The sequence below is a fragment of the Zalophus californianus genome, chromosome 17 (assembly GCF_009762305.2).
Source record: "Zalophus californianus isolate mZalCal1 chromosome 17, mZalCal1.pri.v2, whole genome shotgun sequence".
Classification (NCBI taxonomy): Eukaryota; Metazoa; Chordata; class Mammalia; order Carnivora; family Otariidae; genus Zalophus; species Zalophus californianus.
In genome coordinates, this window is record NC_045611.1 from 32,716,599 (window position 1) to 32,734,811 (window position 18,213).

The window sequence follows — 18,213 nt, forward strand, 5'->3', positions numbered from 1 at the left end:
GTTAAAAAATGGGCAAAGGACTTGAACAGACATTATCAGCAAAGAAGATATACAAATGGCCAATAAATACAGAAAAGATGCTCAACATAACTAATCATTAGGAAAATGCAAATCAAAATTACAATGAGATATTACCCTCACACCCATTAAAATGGCCATTATCAGGAAAACAAAATAAATGTTGGCAAAGATGGGGAGAAACTGAAAAACTTGTGCATTGTTGGTGGGAATGCAAAATGGTTCAGGCACTGTGGTAAACCTTGTGGTAGTTCCTCAAAAAATTAAAAATCTATTTACCATATAATCTAGCAATTCCACTTCTGGGTATATCCCCAAAAGAATTGAAGACAGGATCTCAAAGAGATATTTTTACACCCATGTTCAGAACAGCACTATTCTCAACAGCTAAAACATGAAAGAAACTCAAGTGTCCAACAAGAGATAAACAGATAAATGTGCCATATACATATACAATGGACTATTATGTAGCGTGAAAATGAAGGAAATTCTGACTCATGTAACAACAGGGATGAACCTTGAGGACATTACACTAAGTGAAAAAAGCCAGTCATAAAAAGGCAAATATTGTATGAGTCCACTTATATGAGATACTCAGAATAGTCAAAATCATAGAGACAGAAAGTAGATTAAGAAGCTGGCAGAGGCTGAGCAGTTACTGTTGAATGGGTGTAGAGTTTCAGTTTTACAAGATGAAAACTGTTGCAGAGATGAACGGTAGCAAGATGAATGTGCTTAATGCCACTGAACTGTACACTTAAAAATGGTTAAGATGGTAAATGTTATGTGTACTTTACCACTATTAAAAAAATTTTAAATTTAAATACAAGCTATTTTTACAATTTGTTTTTAAGATTTTTTAAACACGTGCAGATTAGCAAACTGGACCAAGCAATGTATGAATATGATGAAGTTAGATTTACATCAGAAATGTAAGGCTGATTTAATATTAGGAAATTAGGGGCGCCTGGGTGGCTCAGTTGGTTAAGTGACTGCCTTCGGCTCAGGTCATGATCCTGGAGTTCCAGGATCAAGTCCCGCATCGGGCTCCCTGCTCAGCAGGGAGTCTGCTTCTCCCGCTGACCCTCCTTCCTCTCATGTGCTCTCTCTCTCTCATTCTCTCTTTCAAATAAATAAAATCTTTAAAAATAATAATAATATTAGGAAATTAGATTAAAAGAAAAGAAATACAAGATTATGTCAACAGACAAAAAAGTTCGATAAACTTCAACATCCATTCATGATAAAACTCTTAGAAAACAGGGAACAGTAGGTAACCTCTCAAACCTGATAAATGATGGCTGCAACAATAAAATCCTAGGGCAAAGATCACACTTAATAGTTCAAACACTGAAAGCACTCCCTTTGAGAGCAGGAACAAGACCAAGATGGCTGATATGACCACTTCTATTCAGTATGTACTAAAAGGTTCTTAGAGCTGGGACAGCAAGATCATGTTGTAAAAATAAAAGACACAAGGATTGAAAGGAGGAGTTAGACTATTAGTATTTGCAGATGATAATGACTGGTTATTAAAAAAGTAATGTATGGGTAAACAGAGAATTTAATGAGATTTTAATAAGACTGTTTGCAACAAAACTCAGCAGACACAAGCCAACTGAGATAACACGCTCGCTAGGATGGGTAGGACCAAAAACTCAGATAACAATAAATGTTGACAAGGGTGTGACGAAGTCAGAACTCTTAACACGGTGCTGGTAAGAATGTAAAGTCGTGCAGCTGCTTTGGAAAAGAGTCTGACAGTTCCACAAATGATTAAACACAGAGTTACCAAATGACCCAGCAATTCCACTCCCAGATATATGCCCAGAAAAACAAAAGCAAACATCCACACAAAACTTGTACATGAATGTTGGAGCAGAGCTGTATATAGCGAAAGATGGAGGGAATTCAAGTGTCCATCAACAAATGGATACACAAAATGTGCTACATCCATATGATGGGATATGATGCAGGCATAAAAAGGAATAAAGTATTGACACGTGCTACAACACAGATGAACCTTGAAAACATTAGGCTAAGTGAAGGAAACCAGTCACAAAAGGCCACATGCTATATGATTCTATTTCTATGGAATGTCCAGAATAGATAAACATACAGAGACAGAAAGTGGATTAGTGGTCGGTTAGGACTAAGGAGAAGGAAGGGACAGTGGAGGGAGAGCTAAAAGGTACGGGGTTTCTTTGTGAGGTGACAGAAATGTTCTACAACTGATTATAGTGATGACCCCATGTATCTGTAAATATACTAAAATACACTGAACGGTACAACTGAAATGAAGGAATTATATGGTATATGAATTAGATTTCAATACAACTGTTTTTTTTTAAGTTGATTGTATTTCTATATGTCACAAAAACTTATTGGAAAATAGGTTTTACTTTATAACGTATCAGAATGCATGCAAGAAATGGAGAAACTTATACAGTTTTACTAAAAAGAGATTAAATAAATGAAAGGTAATGCAATGTTCATGTATTAGAAATTTCAATATGATAAAAATGTCAGTTCTCCTCAAGTGACTCTACAGGTTAACTACAGTTCCAATCAAAATCCCAATGGAACTCTCCTATAATATTTGAGAAGCCGACTGTTAAATTGACAATGAAGAGGCATGGGCCAACAACAGCCAAGACACTCACTACGAAAAAAGAACAAGAGGAGAAATGTAGTCTTACAGCTAGAAGGCTTCTTGTCAAGCTAGGATAATGAAGGCCTAAAGGTCTTAGTGTAGGAAAAGAGTAGAGCCCAGAAAGAGATCCATGTATATAGTATGTTGAAACTGGATTTATACGCAGCAAGCATGGTAGATCAGATTGGGTATGTGTACTTCACATGCTACACAAAATTAAATCCAGGTGGATTACAGACTTAAATGTATCTATTAACCTTTTAGAAGACAATGTGGAATAGCAGGAAAATTCAGAAGAGCAATGAGGCAAGACTAGTGCTCATACAAAAACATATTATAAAGAATCATTAAAAACAATGTGGTACTGAATGAAGCATGAGCAGACAGAATAAAAAGTCCAGAAATACATCATAGTATATGTGGGAATTGAGTCTGGTCAAAGTGGCATCTCAAAGGAGTAGGAAGAGATGAAATTTTTTTAAATTTTATTTATCTGAGAGAGAGAGAAGAAGAGAGAAAGCATGTGTGGAGAGGGAGAAGCAGACTCCCCACCAAGAAGGGAGCCCAATGCAGGGCTCGATCCCAGGACTCTGGGATCATGACCTGAGCCGAAGGCAGACGCTTAAGCGACTGAGCCACCCAGGCGCCCCCAAAATGAACTTTTTAATCAAAAATGTTGGGACAACTGGGTAACTTATCTCGGGGCGGGGGGACTAAACTGGCCCATATATACCACATGTACAATAAAATGTCCATTTTATTAATCTAGGTGATAGGTATAGGAATGTTCGGTCTGAAATCAAGAAAAGCCAAGTATGTCAGACTTTTACAAAGCAAAATCGAAATAAAGCTATTATTTGAATCCCACACCCCCAATTAAATTAATGTACTCTTGCTGTAAAACTAAAAGCTAAAGCAGAAAGCATTTCCCAACTCAGCGAAACAAGCATTTATTACTTGCCAAGCCAACAGGGAACAGGAAGGGCAAACAGCACAGGCTAGTAGGAATCCCAAGGATAATCTAGCATTAGCCCCTTCATTTTTACAAAAAAGATCCTGAGGACCTGAAATGACCTATGGGGAACTCAAAAGTGTTCTGTGTCAAATTTAGGAAGAAGGGAAAAACACTGGAAGCAGAAAAATCATTTTGTTCGGTTATGATCCCTGCTATAGGAAAATTCAGCTTTTATAGAATTAGAGAAAAAATACATCTCCATGGAAACAATATTCCCAAGTATCCATCTGAGGCTGAGAAGCATGCTTTCCTATGCAAGTCTTCACATCCAAAGTGTACACACAGGATGTGGGGTGAGGAGGTACTAAAAAGAGCAGAGCTTTATAATCAGACAGGTCTGGATTTGAATTCTGGCTCTACCACTAACTGAATCCTAGCCAATCTTAGTCCTGGCTAAGCCCCAGTTTTTTATCAGCAAAATGGGAATAATTAAGACCTTATAAATTTGTCAGGAATGTAAAGAAGTACAAGTCATCTAATTCATGGATTCATACATTGGTGGCTACTGAATGTAGGCTTTCTGACATTTATTCATAGTTGCATAATGCTCAATAAAAAGCACCACCTCTGAATGCCTGTCAGTTCATGATTAACATACTATCAGCTGACTGGCCTGTAAATGGAATTCTACTAAAGGCAGGGGGAAGATGCTGTTGATTTCTCCATCAAGGAATTTATTAATTAGTTGACAGCGGCTGTTAGATGCCACATGTTTGAGGTAAAATAAAAGTTGCTTGATGGTTTGGGTTTTGGTTTTTGTTTTTTGTTTTTTGTTTTAAGATTTACTTACTTATTTGAGAGTGAGAGAGAGAGAGAGAGCATGAGCAGGAGGGGCACAGGAGGAGAGAGAGAGAATCTCCAGCAGACTCATGCTGAGAGCAGAGCCCAACACAACCCTGAGATCATGGCGTGAGCCAAAACCAAGAGTCAGACACAACCAATGGCACCACCCAGGCGCTCCTTAATGTTTTTTTTTAAGGTGTAAAGATGAGGGATCTATTTCTGACTATACAGCCATGAAGCCTGATCAATTACACCGTCTCAAAACTGGGAGAAATCTCATAGGGCATCCAGCAGGAATCCTCTCCACAGCAGATCAGATCACATTACATGACCAACTCCTGCTTAAAGCCTTCTAGTTTAAAACCAGCTTCTCACTCATATTATCTAACCCTTCAAATGATCAGAAAGGGCTTTTTCCTCCCACTTAGAATAACCAGGTGATGAAAAGTTAATGATAATGTATAAATGCCAAGCCACACTCACCTACTTTTGGAAATAAAAATCTGTAAGTGTTGTCTTCACTTGGGGGTAAGAAAGGATATTCTATTTAATAGCAATTCCATAATATAAAAAGTCAAGTTCCAAAAGTGCATCTTGAAGTTTATATTTACATCCTCAAAACAAAATACAGCTTAGAAACTCTGCCTTATATTAATATATATAAAATATATAATATACAAAACACAAAGAAAACATACCTGGGATGATATCATTGATGTGCAAGAGAATTGTACTTTCAACACTTGCAAAACTACAAAGCTGCACTCCATCAAATCTGCCATCCCAATTCCCAATAGGATTATCCTAGAAATTAAGTAATAGAATAAAGTTGTAAACCCTTCTCAATAAAACACAGTATGAAAATCTCTATTTTCCAGAAAAGGGTCTTCCAAAAGATTTTACACTAGCCAATTTTAACAATTTTTCCTAAAAGAGAAAAGAATGTATCAGAAATAATTGCCACAGTAATAAAGTTTTTGGTTTGTTTTTGTTTATTCGGTTTTTGTTTTGGTTTTGGTAAAAATGAGATCCAAGAGTAATCAAGTTATAGTAAGCTCATAGATGAGCAAGAAATTGAAAGTATTGGTCATACTTTACTGGACAATAGATGCTAGTCTACACGATAACACCCATTTGCATAGGAAGACTTATTAATAATACATTGTTTCACCCAGAAATCTGCCCCCAATTAAGCCTAGCTTGTTCTAATCACTCCTACACTCCCTGAGCACTTAAGTATTCCATTTGAACCCCTGTATGCCATTCTATACATAGAAAATCTATTTTTTATTGTCCTTTTGACATTGTAGGGATATGCAAGAATTCCCTCTGAAATAGATTTTTACATTCAATTCTTTTATATTCCAATGTAACACCAAGTAGTACAGTGCTGTTCACCGAGCTAGATTAAGAGATGAGCCAGTCAGACAACTGCCCTGAGCACCAATGTGTACAACATGCTGTCATCGGAAACAGATGGAGATGAAGAATACTGCATTTGCCAGAACTTTCCTTTCAAAGAGTACACTAGAGGGGTTTGGAATGTACGTGTGCACAGGCCAAGTGAAGGATAGACAGAGGCGGGGGAGAAGCTGGTGGGGCAAAGCTCTAGGCAGCCTGCCCCGAGTAAACAAGATGATCCTCCGGACAGCCATCTAAGAAGTGGGGGAAGGCCTACAGGGCTTTTACCAAGTATGAGGCCCAGATGCCTGAAGCAAGAGAAACTAACCCCAATGACCAATGGCCTTCCTTCTCCAACCCTCCCTCCACCCAGCTCACAATCTCTCCTCTAAGTAAATACTAAAGGTGTGCTTTATCATTAGCTATCCTGAGGAACCCACACAGGATAGTGTGGTCCTAAGTCTCTAACTTTTCACGTGGCAAATGTTCAGTAAATGTTTGTCTAAACAACATAGTAATGTTTGTCAAACTAAAGGGTATCAAATAGAATTTCCTAGAATTTCCAAGCACAAAATAAACTGATGCTAGAACATTCATACCCTCCCAAAAAGTATGCCTGAGTAGATAAAAATAATCACTAAACCCATCATGAGACAAGAGTCTATTAGTCATGATCTCTCCTAACTCATTCTAGTGTTTAATAATTCTGTATGAGTTACTTCTTTCTACCTAACAAACTCTTGTCCATAGTTCCAATCTGTAATAAAAATGTTCTCAGGCTCTTTCTTCTCCCTCTCTTAATGCCCACAGGTAACATTCAACTTGTCATATTATAACGTTTCCGTTATGAACAAATATGATTGCAAGGTAACATTAAAAATGACACAAAACAATGAACAAAAGGACAAATACTGTAGGATTCCACTTACGTGAGGTACCTAGAAAAGGTAAATTCACAGAGACAGAAAGTGGAATACTGGCTACCAGCAGAATACTAGCTGAGAGGAGTCATGGGAGTTAACATTTAATGTGGACATTGTTCCAGTCTGGGATGATGAAAAGCTCTGGAGATAGGGATGATGGTTGCACAACAATGTGAATGAAATTAAATGCCATCCAACTATAAGCTTAAAAATGGTTAAAATGGTAAATTTTGTTACATATATTTAACCACAATGAAAAGAAAGAAGGAGATACTCTAATCATCTTTTCCTCTAAAGCAATGTGCTCTTCCTCTATGCACGTATTTTCCATAAATGATGTTTACACTACTCATTAAAATCAGACCAGCCAATAAGACTTTGCAAAATACCATAAAAAGAGAATCACAGATTGGGGGGGAAAAACCACCTTTGCAAGATAAAGAAAAATAAGACCTCAGATAACACATTTGGGTGGGGTTTGTTTTTTTTTTCTGTTTACTGGTCAACTATCATAGAGCAAATTTAAGGACTGAAACATTATTCCAGTTTATTCAAATTGTAAAAAAGACTAAGTGCAACTCTATATCTAGACTCCTGTCCCATATCCATGTTCCTTTACCAAAGATAAATTAGAAGATGTTTTTAAGTTACTCCAAATTAGTCCATTTTAAATATTCAAAGTGCTTAATTTGTACCTAAAATTGGTCATAAAATAGATATACCCATAAAGATAATATACTCCAAAAGTTTCTTACCATGTCCACACCAACAAAATATCCTAAGCTTTCTTTTCCTGGCAAGACATCACAGAATATAACTGTGCCAGACTCTATAGTTTCTCCAAGCTTCAAAGAAACTCTGGAGTTTATTTCCAGAGGGGGAAGTTCCATCTGCATTGTGTCCCCTGGACCTGCAAAATCACTTTCCAATCCATTGTCATCATCTTCTAGGATTTCTAGTTTGTCCAACGCAACAAATACTCCACAGTCTTCATCACACTGAAAAAGCTGTTTCCCTTGATATATCCCGTCAGTGAAACCTTGGCCACGACCTTCTTCCTAGTTTTCAAATAAGAGGGAAAAAAAATGATTGATAGATAAAGAGATGGAGAAAGATGATCCAGAAGAAAAAAGATCCACTCTGGGGATTTCTAGGAAATCACTGGGAAAATTCTAAATGACACATACAAAAAATATAATTATTAGCAGCTGCTATTAAATTTCGAGTGTCTAAAAAAGAACAAAGAAGAAGCTGTGTGTGATGCTGAAATACAGTTAATTAATTAATTAAATTTAAAATCATAATTCCACTGTGAGAGAGCCTGGCCAGATCCTACACTGTGATTTGAACAATAATTTTGCCATAAAAAGAAAAATTCACTTTAAAATAACGATAACATTAGCTCCATTTACTGAGTACTTACTATGGGCCAGCCACCCCACTAACTCTTGAATCAGCCTATCACAAAAACACTTCAAGGTATGTACTGGTTTCACTCTTTTACAGATGAGGAAGCAGATTTAGGGAAGTGGCTTGGTTAAGTAACCTGGCAACTCAGCTAGTAAAAAGCATAACTGGGATTCAAATCTCCAGTTGTTCTACAATCGCTGCTTTAAAAACTTTAATCACTAAATAAGGCATGAAATCCTATATGCAAAAATGTAAAAATGTAACTGCCATTTAAGTTCTTGAGAATTAATATTAATTTTGGAAATGTATCACAGAGTCCTTGGTTCCCTCTTTCGTAGAAAAAAATTCCAAGACAATTTTCACATATATTATGAGGGACGAGCAAAAGCACGTTTAAATCGCTGCACCTTACTTTTCTAAAATCTTAGAGCCACATTTCATTACTTAATAGCACACACTAAGAAAAACTGAGAAACCTACAGATGCTAATGTCACAAGTAAATTAACAATTTGTGAGGTGAGTAATTCAGTTATAACTGGTAAAGTTCCCCATTTTTAACACAGACAATGTTAAAATTTCTAAGATTTGAAAGCCTTGAATAATTACAGGATCTATGTGTATTTCCTACCATAGTAGGTTGTTTTTTAAAAAAGTTTTCAATGTATCATCTTTGCATCATCTCAATTTATCATTAGAAAGTAAATCCTAAGGATTATGAACATTAAAAATTACAGAAGATTTCTGGAAAAACTTTTTTGTTATATATAAAGGGGAAAAAAAATACAAGTGGGCATACAAATATACACAGAAACAAACACACACACACAGCCCACTAAAACAGTTCATCAAACTTACCAGTAATTCTACTCCAAAGAATATTCCCGACACTGTCCTCTCTGCTAATAAGGGTCCTCTGAAGCGCACAACTCCAGGAAATTTTTCTTCCCCAGATCTCAGCTGTACTTTCACATGGCAGCCCACATCTATCTGGAGGCCTTTACTCAGTCTGTTTCTGTTCTTAAACAGGCTGAACCTCTCTTCACAATTGGTAATTGCCAAAAGCAACTCTGTGAACTTTTCATGTATTTCTACAACATCCTCTCTATCAACAAAGAGAACTGCGTGTGGTTGCTCTAAAATTTTTAATCCAATCTGATTTTTCTTGCCTTTTGCAGAAGGAATCCTCGAGTGCCCCACAGAACGATCTTGGATATACTGTCCTATACTCCCCTTTGGTACTTTAAGGAGCTTTTGTGTTTGTTTGTCTGTAACACTGCATTCTTGAAGAAGCAAATAAAAAATCCGCTCTTCCCAGTAGGGTGAAGTAACTTTTTCTTGGCTCCATAAGCCTGAACTCATTGTGACATTAACTCCAAAACATTAACTCAAAAAAAAGGGAACTACTAAGTTTGTAGTAAAACCACAAAAGATAAATTCACTGGCAGTCCAAAAGCACGTTTTTAGCAATTTGGTGTCCATGCTGTAAAAAGACAGCAAAGCAAAATGCCTGGAGGACAAGCAAAAAGAAACTTTACACTTTATTCTACATGAGCTAAAATTAAGATTAAAGACTTCTTAAGATCTCATTCTATTAATAAAAACACACACATAAATGAAACTTCCAAAAGTACCTAGAAAGGTTAAAAGACATACATTACTTGTATCTACTGTAATTTTGCATCTTTAATTAAGAAGATCCAATTGTAAAGTATCTTCAAAGACAATACAATAATGTTTGTTTCCAAGGCAATGAAATTTACAAAATTAAATTCGAGTAACAGATAACATTATATACATATTTAAATATATATATTTTTTTAACTTTAAAAAGTAGCATTTTTAACAGATCCTGCCTAACTTAAATGAATAAGTTGCTGTATTTTGGCAAAACACACATAAATCAAAAAGGCTGTTATTTCTGTACACACCATTTAAGTAAAAGTTACCCACCATATAATTATTATGATAAACATCCTTTATCAAAAAAAAATGATGAATCATATTCTGAAACTTTAACCACGATTCGTTTATCTGTGTTCCATGTTTCGATAATGGATCATTTATTTGCCCTCTGATCCAGTTTCATCTCCTTCATCACGTACATTTTGTCCTTAGGCAAATGTTAATCATATTAATCAGAGCCATCATCTAATTTCTCAAAATCTCAGATAGTATAAATCTGATTATAGTAAACATCTCTTTAAAAATCAATTTTGTAGCCACTAAAACTTGGACTACATAACAAGGAATATAACTTTAATACAGTAACAAATATAAAAATTTTTATACCACAATTTTAACTATGTTATCCTAGAAAAGAATACAAAAAGATTATTTCTTTTTCAGTTTCAAGTTTTCATCTAAAATTTTTACAATACTAATCTTTCACAATGAAAATAGCCTTCTTGGGGCACCTGGGTGGCTCAGTCGTTGAGCGTCTGCCTTTGGCTCAGGTCACGATCCCAGCATCCTGGGATCGAGCCCCAGGTCAGGCTCTCTGCTCAGTGGGAAGCCTGCTTCTCCCTCTCCCACTCCCCCTGCTTGTGTTCCCTCTCTCACTGTCCCTCTCTCTCTCTGTCAAAATAAATAAATAAAATCTTTTGATAAAAAAAAAATAGCCTTCTCAACCCTACTTTAAATGATGGTTAAAAATGATACAATTTTGTCAAATCAAAATAAGATTTTTAGTTCATCATCTTAATAATTATCTTACTGAAAAAAGTTCTTATGTATTTTCTGTCACATGAGTGTGGCCATTTGGTTTCTAAATACAGTTACTTATCCCATCCTTCTTTTTGGGGAGGGGGGCAGGGAGGGGCACAGGGAGAGGGAAAGAGAGAGAGAATCTTAAGCAGGCTCCATGCATAGCGCAGAGCCCAACGCAGGGCTCTATCTCACAACCCTGAGATCATGACCTGAGCTGAAATCAAAAGTCGGACGCTTAACCGACTGAGCCACCCAGGAGCCCTTCCATCCTTCTTTGAGGTAGAGGTATCCATTTCCATTCCATTTCACAGCAGCAGTTGAGGGCACTATCATATTTGTCTATTTTATTCTTGGAATTTAGAAATAAGTACTTCTAAAACTAAAGAACCAAATTTTAAGTTTAATAATTTAACGTAATGATTAAATAATCTGGCAAATCTACACATGGAATGCATCATTAGATAATGAGGTACTCTAGAACTGGTCTAGTTTTTGTTAAAAGTCTGTCCCTCTACAACCCAGAATGAGACACTTACCCGAGAGAGGATAAAAAGTTTGGCATCCCTTTAAACCGACATTATTGAAATACCTGTGCAACATTCTAAAGGCAGGGGCAGAGCTGGTGTAAAGTGATTCTCCCGCTCTCCCTCTCTTTTTTTTTCCTTTCTTTATAATGTGTTTGTCTTAATTCCACTTGAGGGCACTGTCTACTTCAGCAGGAAGAGAATCAATTTATATTTGTCACTTACATAAGACACCTGTGGAAACCCCTATCTTGGCACCATTATAAACAAAATCCCTCATAAAGGCTACCCAAACAGAGACCTAAACCCTTAATTTGGCTGTACTCCTTTAAAGTACCAAAATGAAGTATGTGTTATTTCTTACTAAAGTTCTTCTCAAATGTCAACAAGGAAATACTATTTTCTGAATCATCGAATTATCAATATGAATATAAGCTCTCATGTGATTCTCAAAACACAAAGATGTTTGTGACTTTGTTAAAAGGCTTGACGTTATGCTTTCTGAGTTCCTGTGTCTGCTTTCTATAGATTTACAGTCCCTGATTTTCCCTTGCAATCAGCCATTTTCTGTGGTTTCCTCCAGGGTGCATTTGACTCATTTTATGGCCTTGTTGCTTTCCACCTTACGGCTTCTGATCAGTTCTGAGAAGCCAGGGGATGAAATATGTTTGTTTAAAAAAAAAAAAAAAAAAACAATAACTAAAGAGGTATACATAAACTCTGAACAGCCTTTTAGTAGTGAAGTGCAGAAGCTTTACTGCATGGACTTGTTTGGGTTACTCCCAGAAGGTGGAGATGGTCACAAAGCAATTTCCAAAAAAGGGAGCTGCTTTGTTCTCTTTCTAAATGTATTTAAATATTTTTGGCCAAAAATTGCTTTTCAAGTATGGTAATTCTATTTGGAAAAGAAATTACTTTTTAAAATTCCTAAAAATTACACCTTCAAATATTAAGAACGTCCTTGAATCTTAGTATTACATGCCCATGATTTCTACTTCATTGGTTCCCCAGCTTAACAAGTCATGTCATGATTTAAAACAAAGCCCACCAGTGGGTAATGAAATAGTACCAAGACAAAATTAAATTACTGTATGTAATGCATTAGGACACTGTTTTAAATGAATTTGATTACAGAAGTGTTATTTGCTAATCATTTAAGAGACAGTCCACAGTAAAATTTAATATAATTCCTTTGGATTATAAAAAAGGTGGAAGGCAATTTAACAATCATTAAGAACCACAGTTTATAGCAAACACACAGGAGCAGCTTTGCTCGAACCTGCATTAGCACAAGTGGGAGTGAGCTTCACCTCAGTAAAAGCAGGGGTTGTGTTAGACCACTAGAAGAACCAGAGCAAAAGTTTATAAAACATTAAAAAAGCATTATCCAAAAATAAAAAGACTGTGGCCTTTCCTCTTTTAGAAAGTACACATTAAGAAAGAATAAGTTTGGAATTACCGTATTAAACACTGATTCTCACCATTGCAACTGATAGTTCGAGAAAGGTGAATGGGGAACTTTATAACTCCAGAGCTATACAAGATAATAAATTTAATGGTCGTGAATATCTCAATACACTGCCATTACAGCAGAAATAGGTTAATAAAGAGACTTTCCTCCGCTGTAGAATGAATAGAATGACAACGTTCTTCTTTTTTTTTTTTTTTAAAGATTTTATTTATCTTTTTGACAGAGAGAGACACAGCGAGAGCAGGAACACTAGCAGGGGGAGTGGGAGAGGGAGAAGCAGGCTTCCCGCTGAGCAGGGAGCCCGACGTGGGACTCGATCCCAGGACCCTGGGATCATGACCTGAGCCGAAGGCAGACGCTTAATGACTGAGCCACCCAGGCGCCCGACAACGTTCTTCTTTCAGTGGGATATGCACAACAGTTAGATTAAGTCTTAAGAACCCCAAGCAATAAAAACTAAAGACTATATGGGAAAGATTTAAATGACATTGTCAATGAGTTCTTTATCAATCAAGGTTTGTTAGTTTGTTTAGTATTTTTGTGCACTCAGCACAGTGTTAGATGCTGAGAAGTATGGCAGATTTAAGATATGATAACTGCCCTACTTTATGTTCTCTTACTGCCTTTCAGGTCTAATTGGTTTAAAATTACCTCTAATAGTATACCTCACTTTGAGTGTAAATATATCACAAATGATTCATCTAAATGCCTTTGCACTTATTTCAGGCTGGAAAACTGAGTGATTATGAATATCCTGATCATTACTCTAAGTACTGAATGAAAATTACCAAAGAGGTGGAATGCAATGATATATTTAATCCTAAACCATACTGAACAGAAAAGGCCTTTCCTCTGACAACATTCGAGATGAGGGAATGCTTCAGGGTCACAAAGACTTGAAAATACATCTGGTTATCTGAGCTTGTTGAGGGTCTGGATTCTGAACAAATAAGAGTTTAACTGTATTAAAATAAAACCATTAAACCAAGATGAAGGTTGAAAGACAAATATTTATCAGTTTCCTATCAATGCAATGAAAAGATGGGTCAAGAAATATGTTTTATACAAAAATATTAAAGGTCAGAATTACCACATTCTAAAAGATAATATACAGTATACATGAACAACGTTAGCTTACATACAATTGACAATGGTTGTCTAGAAAACACAATGTCTTTTTAATTCTCAGGCTATCAGGTTATACTGCTCATAGAACCTCATGAGAGAAAACAAAGACAGGTCTAATTCAAGAACGTTTTTGCATCTTCTCAAATATCCCAACTTGTTCTAAAAACCACACGAGACTATCTAAATCAGAATAAAATTTACAATACTAAAATTCTGCCCCCAATTATAAAGGTGGCAAAGAGACAGGAAGATCAGCATGAATACCAAAGAAAGAAGACACACAGGACTTTTTCCAAAAGCTTCTAGATGGCTAGAATAATCACCATTTTAAGGAAGAATCTCTCTCACTAAAAGAACAAGCTGTTATACCACTAAACAGCTAAAAACAGAAAAACAGATTCCATGACCAGAAAAGAGTGTCAGCTTTATCTTTCCTCACATACTGTGTCCCAAGCGCACAAGTATTCCGTCCCCAAAACAAGCGGGATTTACAAAGTTAAAAAGGAGTCTGGCTCCTGCATCTGCATGTATATTCACGGCGGAAGAACAAGGAACCCCAAAGTCTCCCTAGAGTTAAACCCGGCCACTACACTTCCAAACTGGGAACCCCTCAAGTCCTTCATCTTTGTATTTCCAGTGCCAAACCACTGTCTGACGTGTAATGGGCATTCAGTACACGTGAAATGACCGAATGATTTGGTTAACTCAGGTGATAAAAGTGAAAGCCAAAATTCCATTTCCTCATCCTAATTAAGTGATTAAAAGCATATCTTCCAGGAAAAAAAAATATATATACTACTTCTCAGAATAAATTAAGTCATGGTTAATGTTTACCACCACTGCATTCTTACACATATGAGAAAAACAAGACAAATTTCACAATTACCAAAACAAGTTGTTTTGAGGTTCATTTGAAACTGGTTTCCTAGATCTTCACATCATGTGTAATACCTATAAATTCTGTGTAACCAATGAAAATACCTTGACAAATTTAAGAAGAACGTGTGGAAATCAGGAACAAAATACTCATCTTTTGATGAATAGGTTAATTAATCCTTTCTCTCTTCTTAAGAGAAGGACACCGTAAGTCAAGCAAAATCACAGTTCAGGCATGCCAGACCATGAGAAATCACTGCTGCTGAATGTTTGTTTTACATAATAGTGCCCTGGTTTTATCAGCTCTTCACAAAAGTTACCATCCACAGGAAGGCTTCTTCACGGGAATACTATAACATTTTGCAGCAGAACATTAGAGAATGTTCTGGGTGATATCAACATTCACAGTACACGAACTTGCACAAGAATTCCCAGCAAATCATTTTCCCCTAATACTGTTCTAGTTCAAATCCACCCACTACCGAGTGGGGAATTGGCAGCCTAATCCTCAGGGCCATTCAGTCTACTTGGGGCGTGAGGGGGTGTGCAGAAAACCAACACTTGAATGAACACCCTCCCTCAAGGCTTGGGTTTTTCCCCGGGAGCCAATGACTGCAAAAAGAACAATCTTATTAAGATCTCTATTAGCCTGAATTCAAAAGCAAGGTAAGGAATGCTCCTTAGCTGAGCTAAGGATCCAACTTTCCAGGGAGACCGGGGAGAGGATGGGGGCAGGGATGGTGGGAGCTGAGAGCCTGAAAGGCTTGGTGGCTGGAAGATGACAACCATCCTAAAACATGCAAATGCCACAGGGTGGAATAGAAAAGATGCCAAGTACATGAATAACCGGGCAGCTGACCCAGCTGAGAAACAAATCCAGGAACACTATCTTCTGTCAGGACTTCCCGATTTCCCCACAGATCGTTAACATGATTATAAAGAAAAACAAAAGGAAGGAAAAGAATACCTCGTTTCGACAGAGCGCACCTTTCAACTAAAGAACTCCAGGTTGTAGAAGACCATCCTCACCCTGGAAAGGGGGAAACTGAAAGAAAAAGCAGAACACGCCATTAACGGGGCCAGAACCCCGACTGCTCTTCCTGGACAGGAGCCACAAACACCCCCAAACCGACCGATCGATACGCCCCTCGGCTAGGAAAGAGGAGATATTACAGCCCAGGGCTCTCGAGGCCAACGGAGGCCGCCGGGAGCCGGCCAGCGGCCCGCGCCTCAGTTTCCCCATCTGTAAATGGGGGGCCGGCGGGGGAGACGGTCTCCTGCGCGGCTCCCACCTCAAGTGCTCTCTCTTCCGGAGGTCCCGGCGGCGGCGACCACGCTCCCCTGTTTCGGGAGCCCTCTCAGGAAGCCCGGGGCGGGGGGGGGGGAAGCCCCGGGGGTGGGGAAGCCCGGGCTGACGTCAGCGAGCTCAGTACCCCGCGGGCCTTGCCGGCTCCGAGCCAGGGAAACTAACGGGCCGGCGCCGAGGGCCCGACGGCCGCGGCGGCGGCTGTAGGCCCCCCGAGGCCGGGGAGGGACGCCCGAGGGGACCCGGCCGTCCACTGCTCGCCGCCTCAGTAGCCCGCTCACTCACTCACCTCGGGCGGCGGAGCGGCGCCCCCTCCCCAGTCTCGCTAGCCAGCGTCCTACTCCGGCCCCGGCGCCCCACACCCACAGCCTTAATATTTACCTCCGACGCGCGGCCCCGGCGCAGCCGAACCTGCTACCTGGGCCCGCCCCCACCTGCCCCGCCTCCGAGCCGCCCGTGGGGGGGGGGGAGAGAGAGGGGGGGGAGCGAGGGGGGCAACCGCCTCACTAGCCAATCGTAGACCGAGGTGCCTTTCTGTGCACGCTCTGATTGGGCAGCCCTGTAACAGACCTTCCTCCAATGGCTGCCGGCCCGGAGCCCGCTGAAGGGACTTTCCGCTCCGTCAAGCTCGGTCGAGCCAAAGGGAAAGCGGAGGGGAGGGGAGGAGGAGCGGGGGGAGGTGGGCGGGGAGCTCTGGCTGATTGGACAGAAGACTGTGGGTGCCGCATTACCATTGGCCGACACCGGAGCCGGGGCGGGGCGCTGTGCTGCTCCCCGCTCCACCTCCCAGGCCCGGGTGCTGGCTCTCGGCTTAGCTGTCAAAACTCCTGCGGGGAGTTTGGGGCTGGGGTGACACGAGCTGGGAATAGGATTTCAGGATTCCATGAAAAAGCAAAGCTTTAGAATCAGACTTAAGTTTGAATCCTTTGCGCTTTCAATTAGTAGCCTCGTGACGTGAGGATCTCACGACCACGCTAAGCCTCAGTATCCTCATCTGTAATATGGAGATAGTCATCACCTGTCCTACAGAACTGTTGTGAAACACCAAACACCGTAGTTTACCTACGGAGCTCAGTCGTGTTGAATCTCTTCTCCTCCGTCAGATTCGGCCCGGGGCCTCTGCTGTTTTCGAAACCTCTGTTGCCACCTATCCCAGTTTGGAGGGAGGGGTCCCTAGGGTGGCGAAGACAGGATTTCCACTCGCTGCCTCACTTCGCTCTGTACCCCTGGCCACCAGCCAGGACTTGGGGTGTAGTTAAGGATCTTTCAATTAGAAGGGAGGTTTCTGATTCCCAAAAGTGCTCAAAATATTTAAGGAAGTGCTTTTTATAATCAGTCCCAGAGCCTTGCCACATAGCATGCCTTGCTGCACTGGATACTCCTGTTAATTAATTCCTTCTCCTTTGACATTTTAAGTACCAATTACAGGAGAAGGTGATTAATACTGAGGAAAGAAGAGGGGTGTGTGTATTTAATCATGAGAGGGAAAATTTCCCCAGTGGAAAGTGACATTTCTGAAGATCTGGGCAGTTTAAACCAGTGAGTACATAAAAGAAGTCACATGAGTGATTACTAACAGTACTAGTAAACAGGCCACCCACCTCCATTGCCCTAAGCACCCGGGATGAAATGGACATCTTTTGAAAACCTAAGCCTCAACTCACTTTTGTGTCTCTTTCATTCCTCTCTATCCTCTGTCCCACGCTCCAAGACCCCACGGTGCTGTAGAAAGCAACAAAACGGAAATCAACAGGCCTGGCTCACAGTGTGGCCTTAGGCGACACAGTTCCCTCCCGGGTCTAGATTCTCCAATAAAGTCAGGAGGACTCAGAGGTCACCGTCTGGCTGTCTAGGCGAGCAATTCAGCCTGAAGACATTCTTGCTTGACCTATACAATGAGGAGGAGGAAGGAGAAGAGGAAGTGGAATGGGAGAGAAAGAGTTTGAATCCTTTAAGACAGGACAGTCTCCCTTTCCCTTTCCCCCATTTGCCACACTG

At 39.4% G+C, this 18,213-nt stretch overlaps 1 protein-coding gene across 10 annotated transcripts in view; it reads right to left on the minus strand.

The window, feature by feature from the left end:
• CYLD (CYLD lysine 63 deubiquitinase) overlaps window positions 1-16,665 on the minus strand; it is a 65,421-nt gene extending 48,756 nt beyond the window's left edge. For 2 of the 10 annotated variants that reach the window (XM_027617458.2, XM_027617457.2), the window contains exons 1-5: window positions 16,505-16,628; window positions 15,877-15,954; window positions 9,060-9,711; window positions 7,549-7,851; window positions 5,168-5,273 (exon numbers count right to left, since the gene is read on the minus strand). In XM_027617458.2, coding sequence (XP_027473259.1) covers window positions 5,168-5,273; window positions 7,549-7,851; window positions 9,060-9,563 — 913 coding nt within the window. In that variant the 5' untranslated portion in view covers window positions 9,564-9,711; window positions 15,877-15,954; window positions 16,505-16,628. Of the gene's footprint in view, window positions 1-5,167; window positions 5,274-7,548; window positions 7,852-9,059; window positions 9,712-15,876; window positions 15,955-16,201; window positions 16,257-16,504 lie in introns of those variants that run through there. The other 8 variants (XM_027617451.2, XM_027617452.1, XM_027617456.1 and 5 more) reach the window with 8 other exon arrangements.
• Between the last annotated feature and the right edge of the window lie 1,548 nt (window positions 16,666-18,213).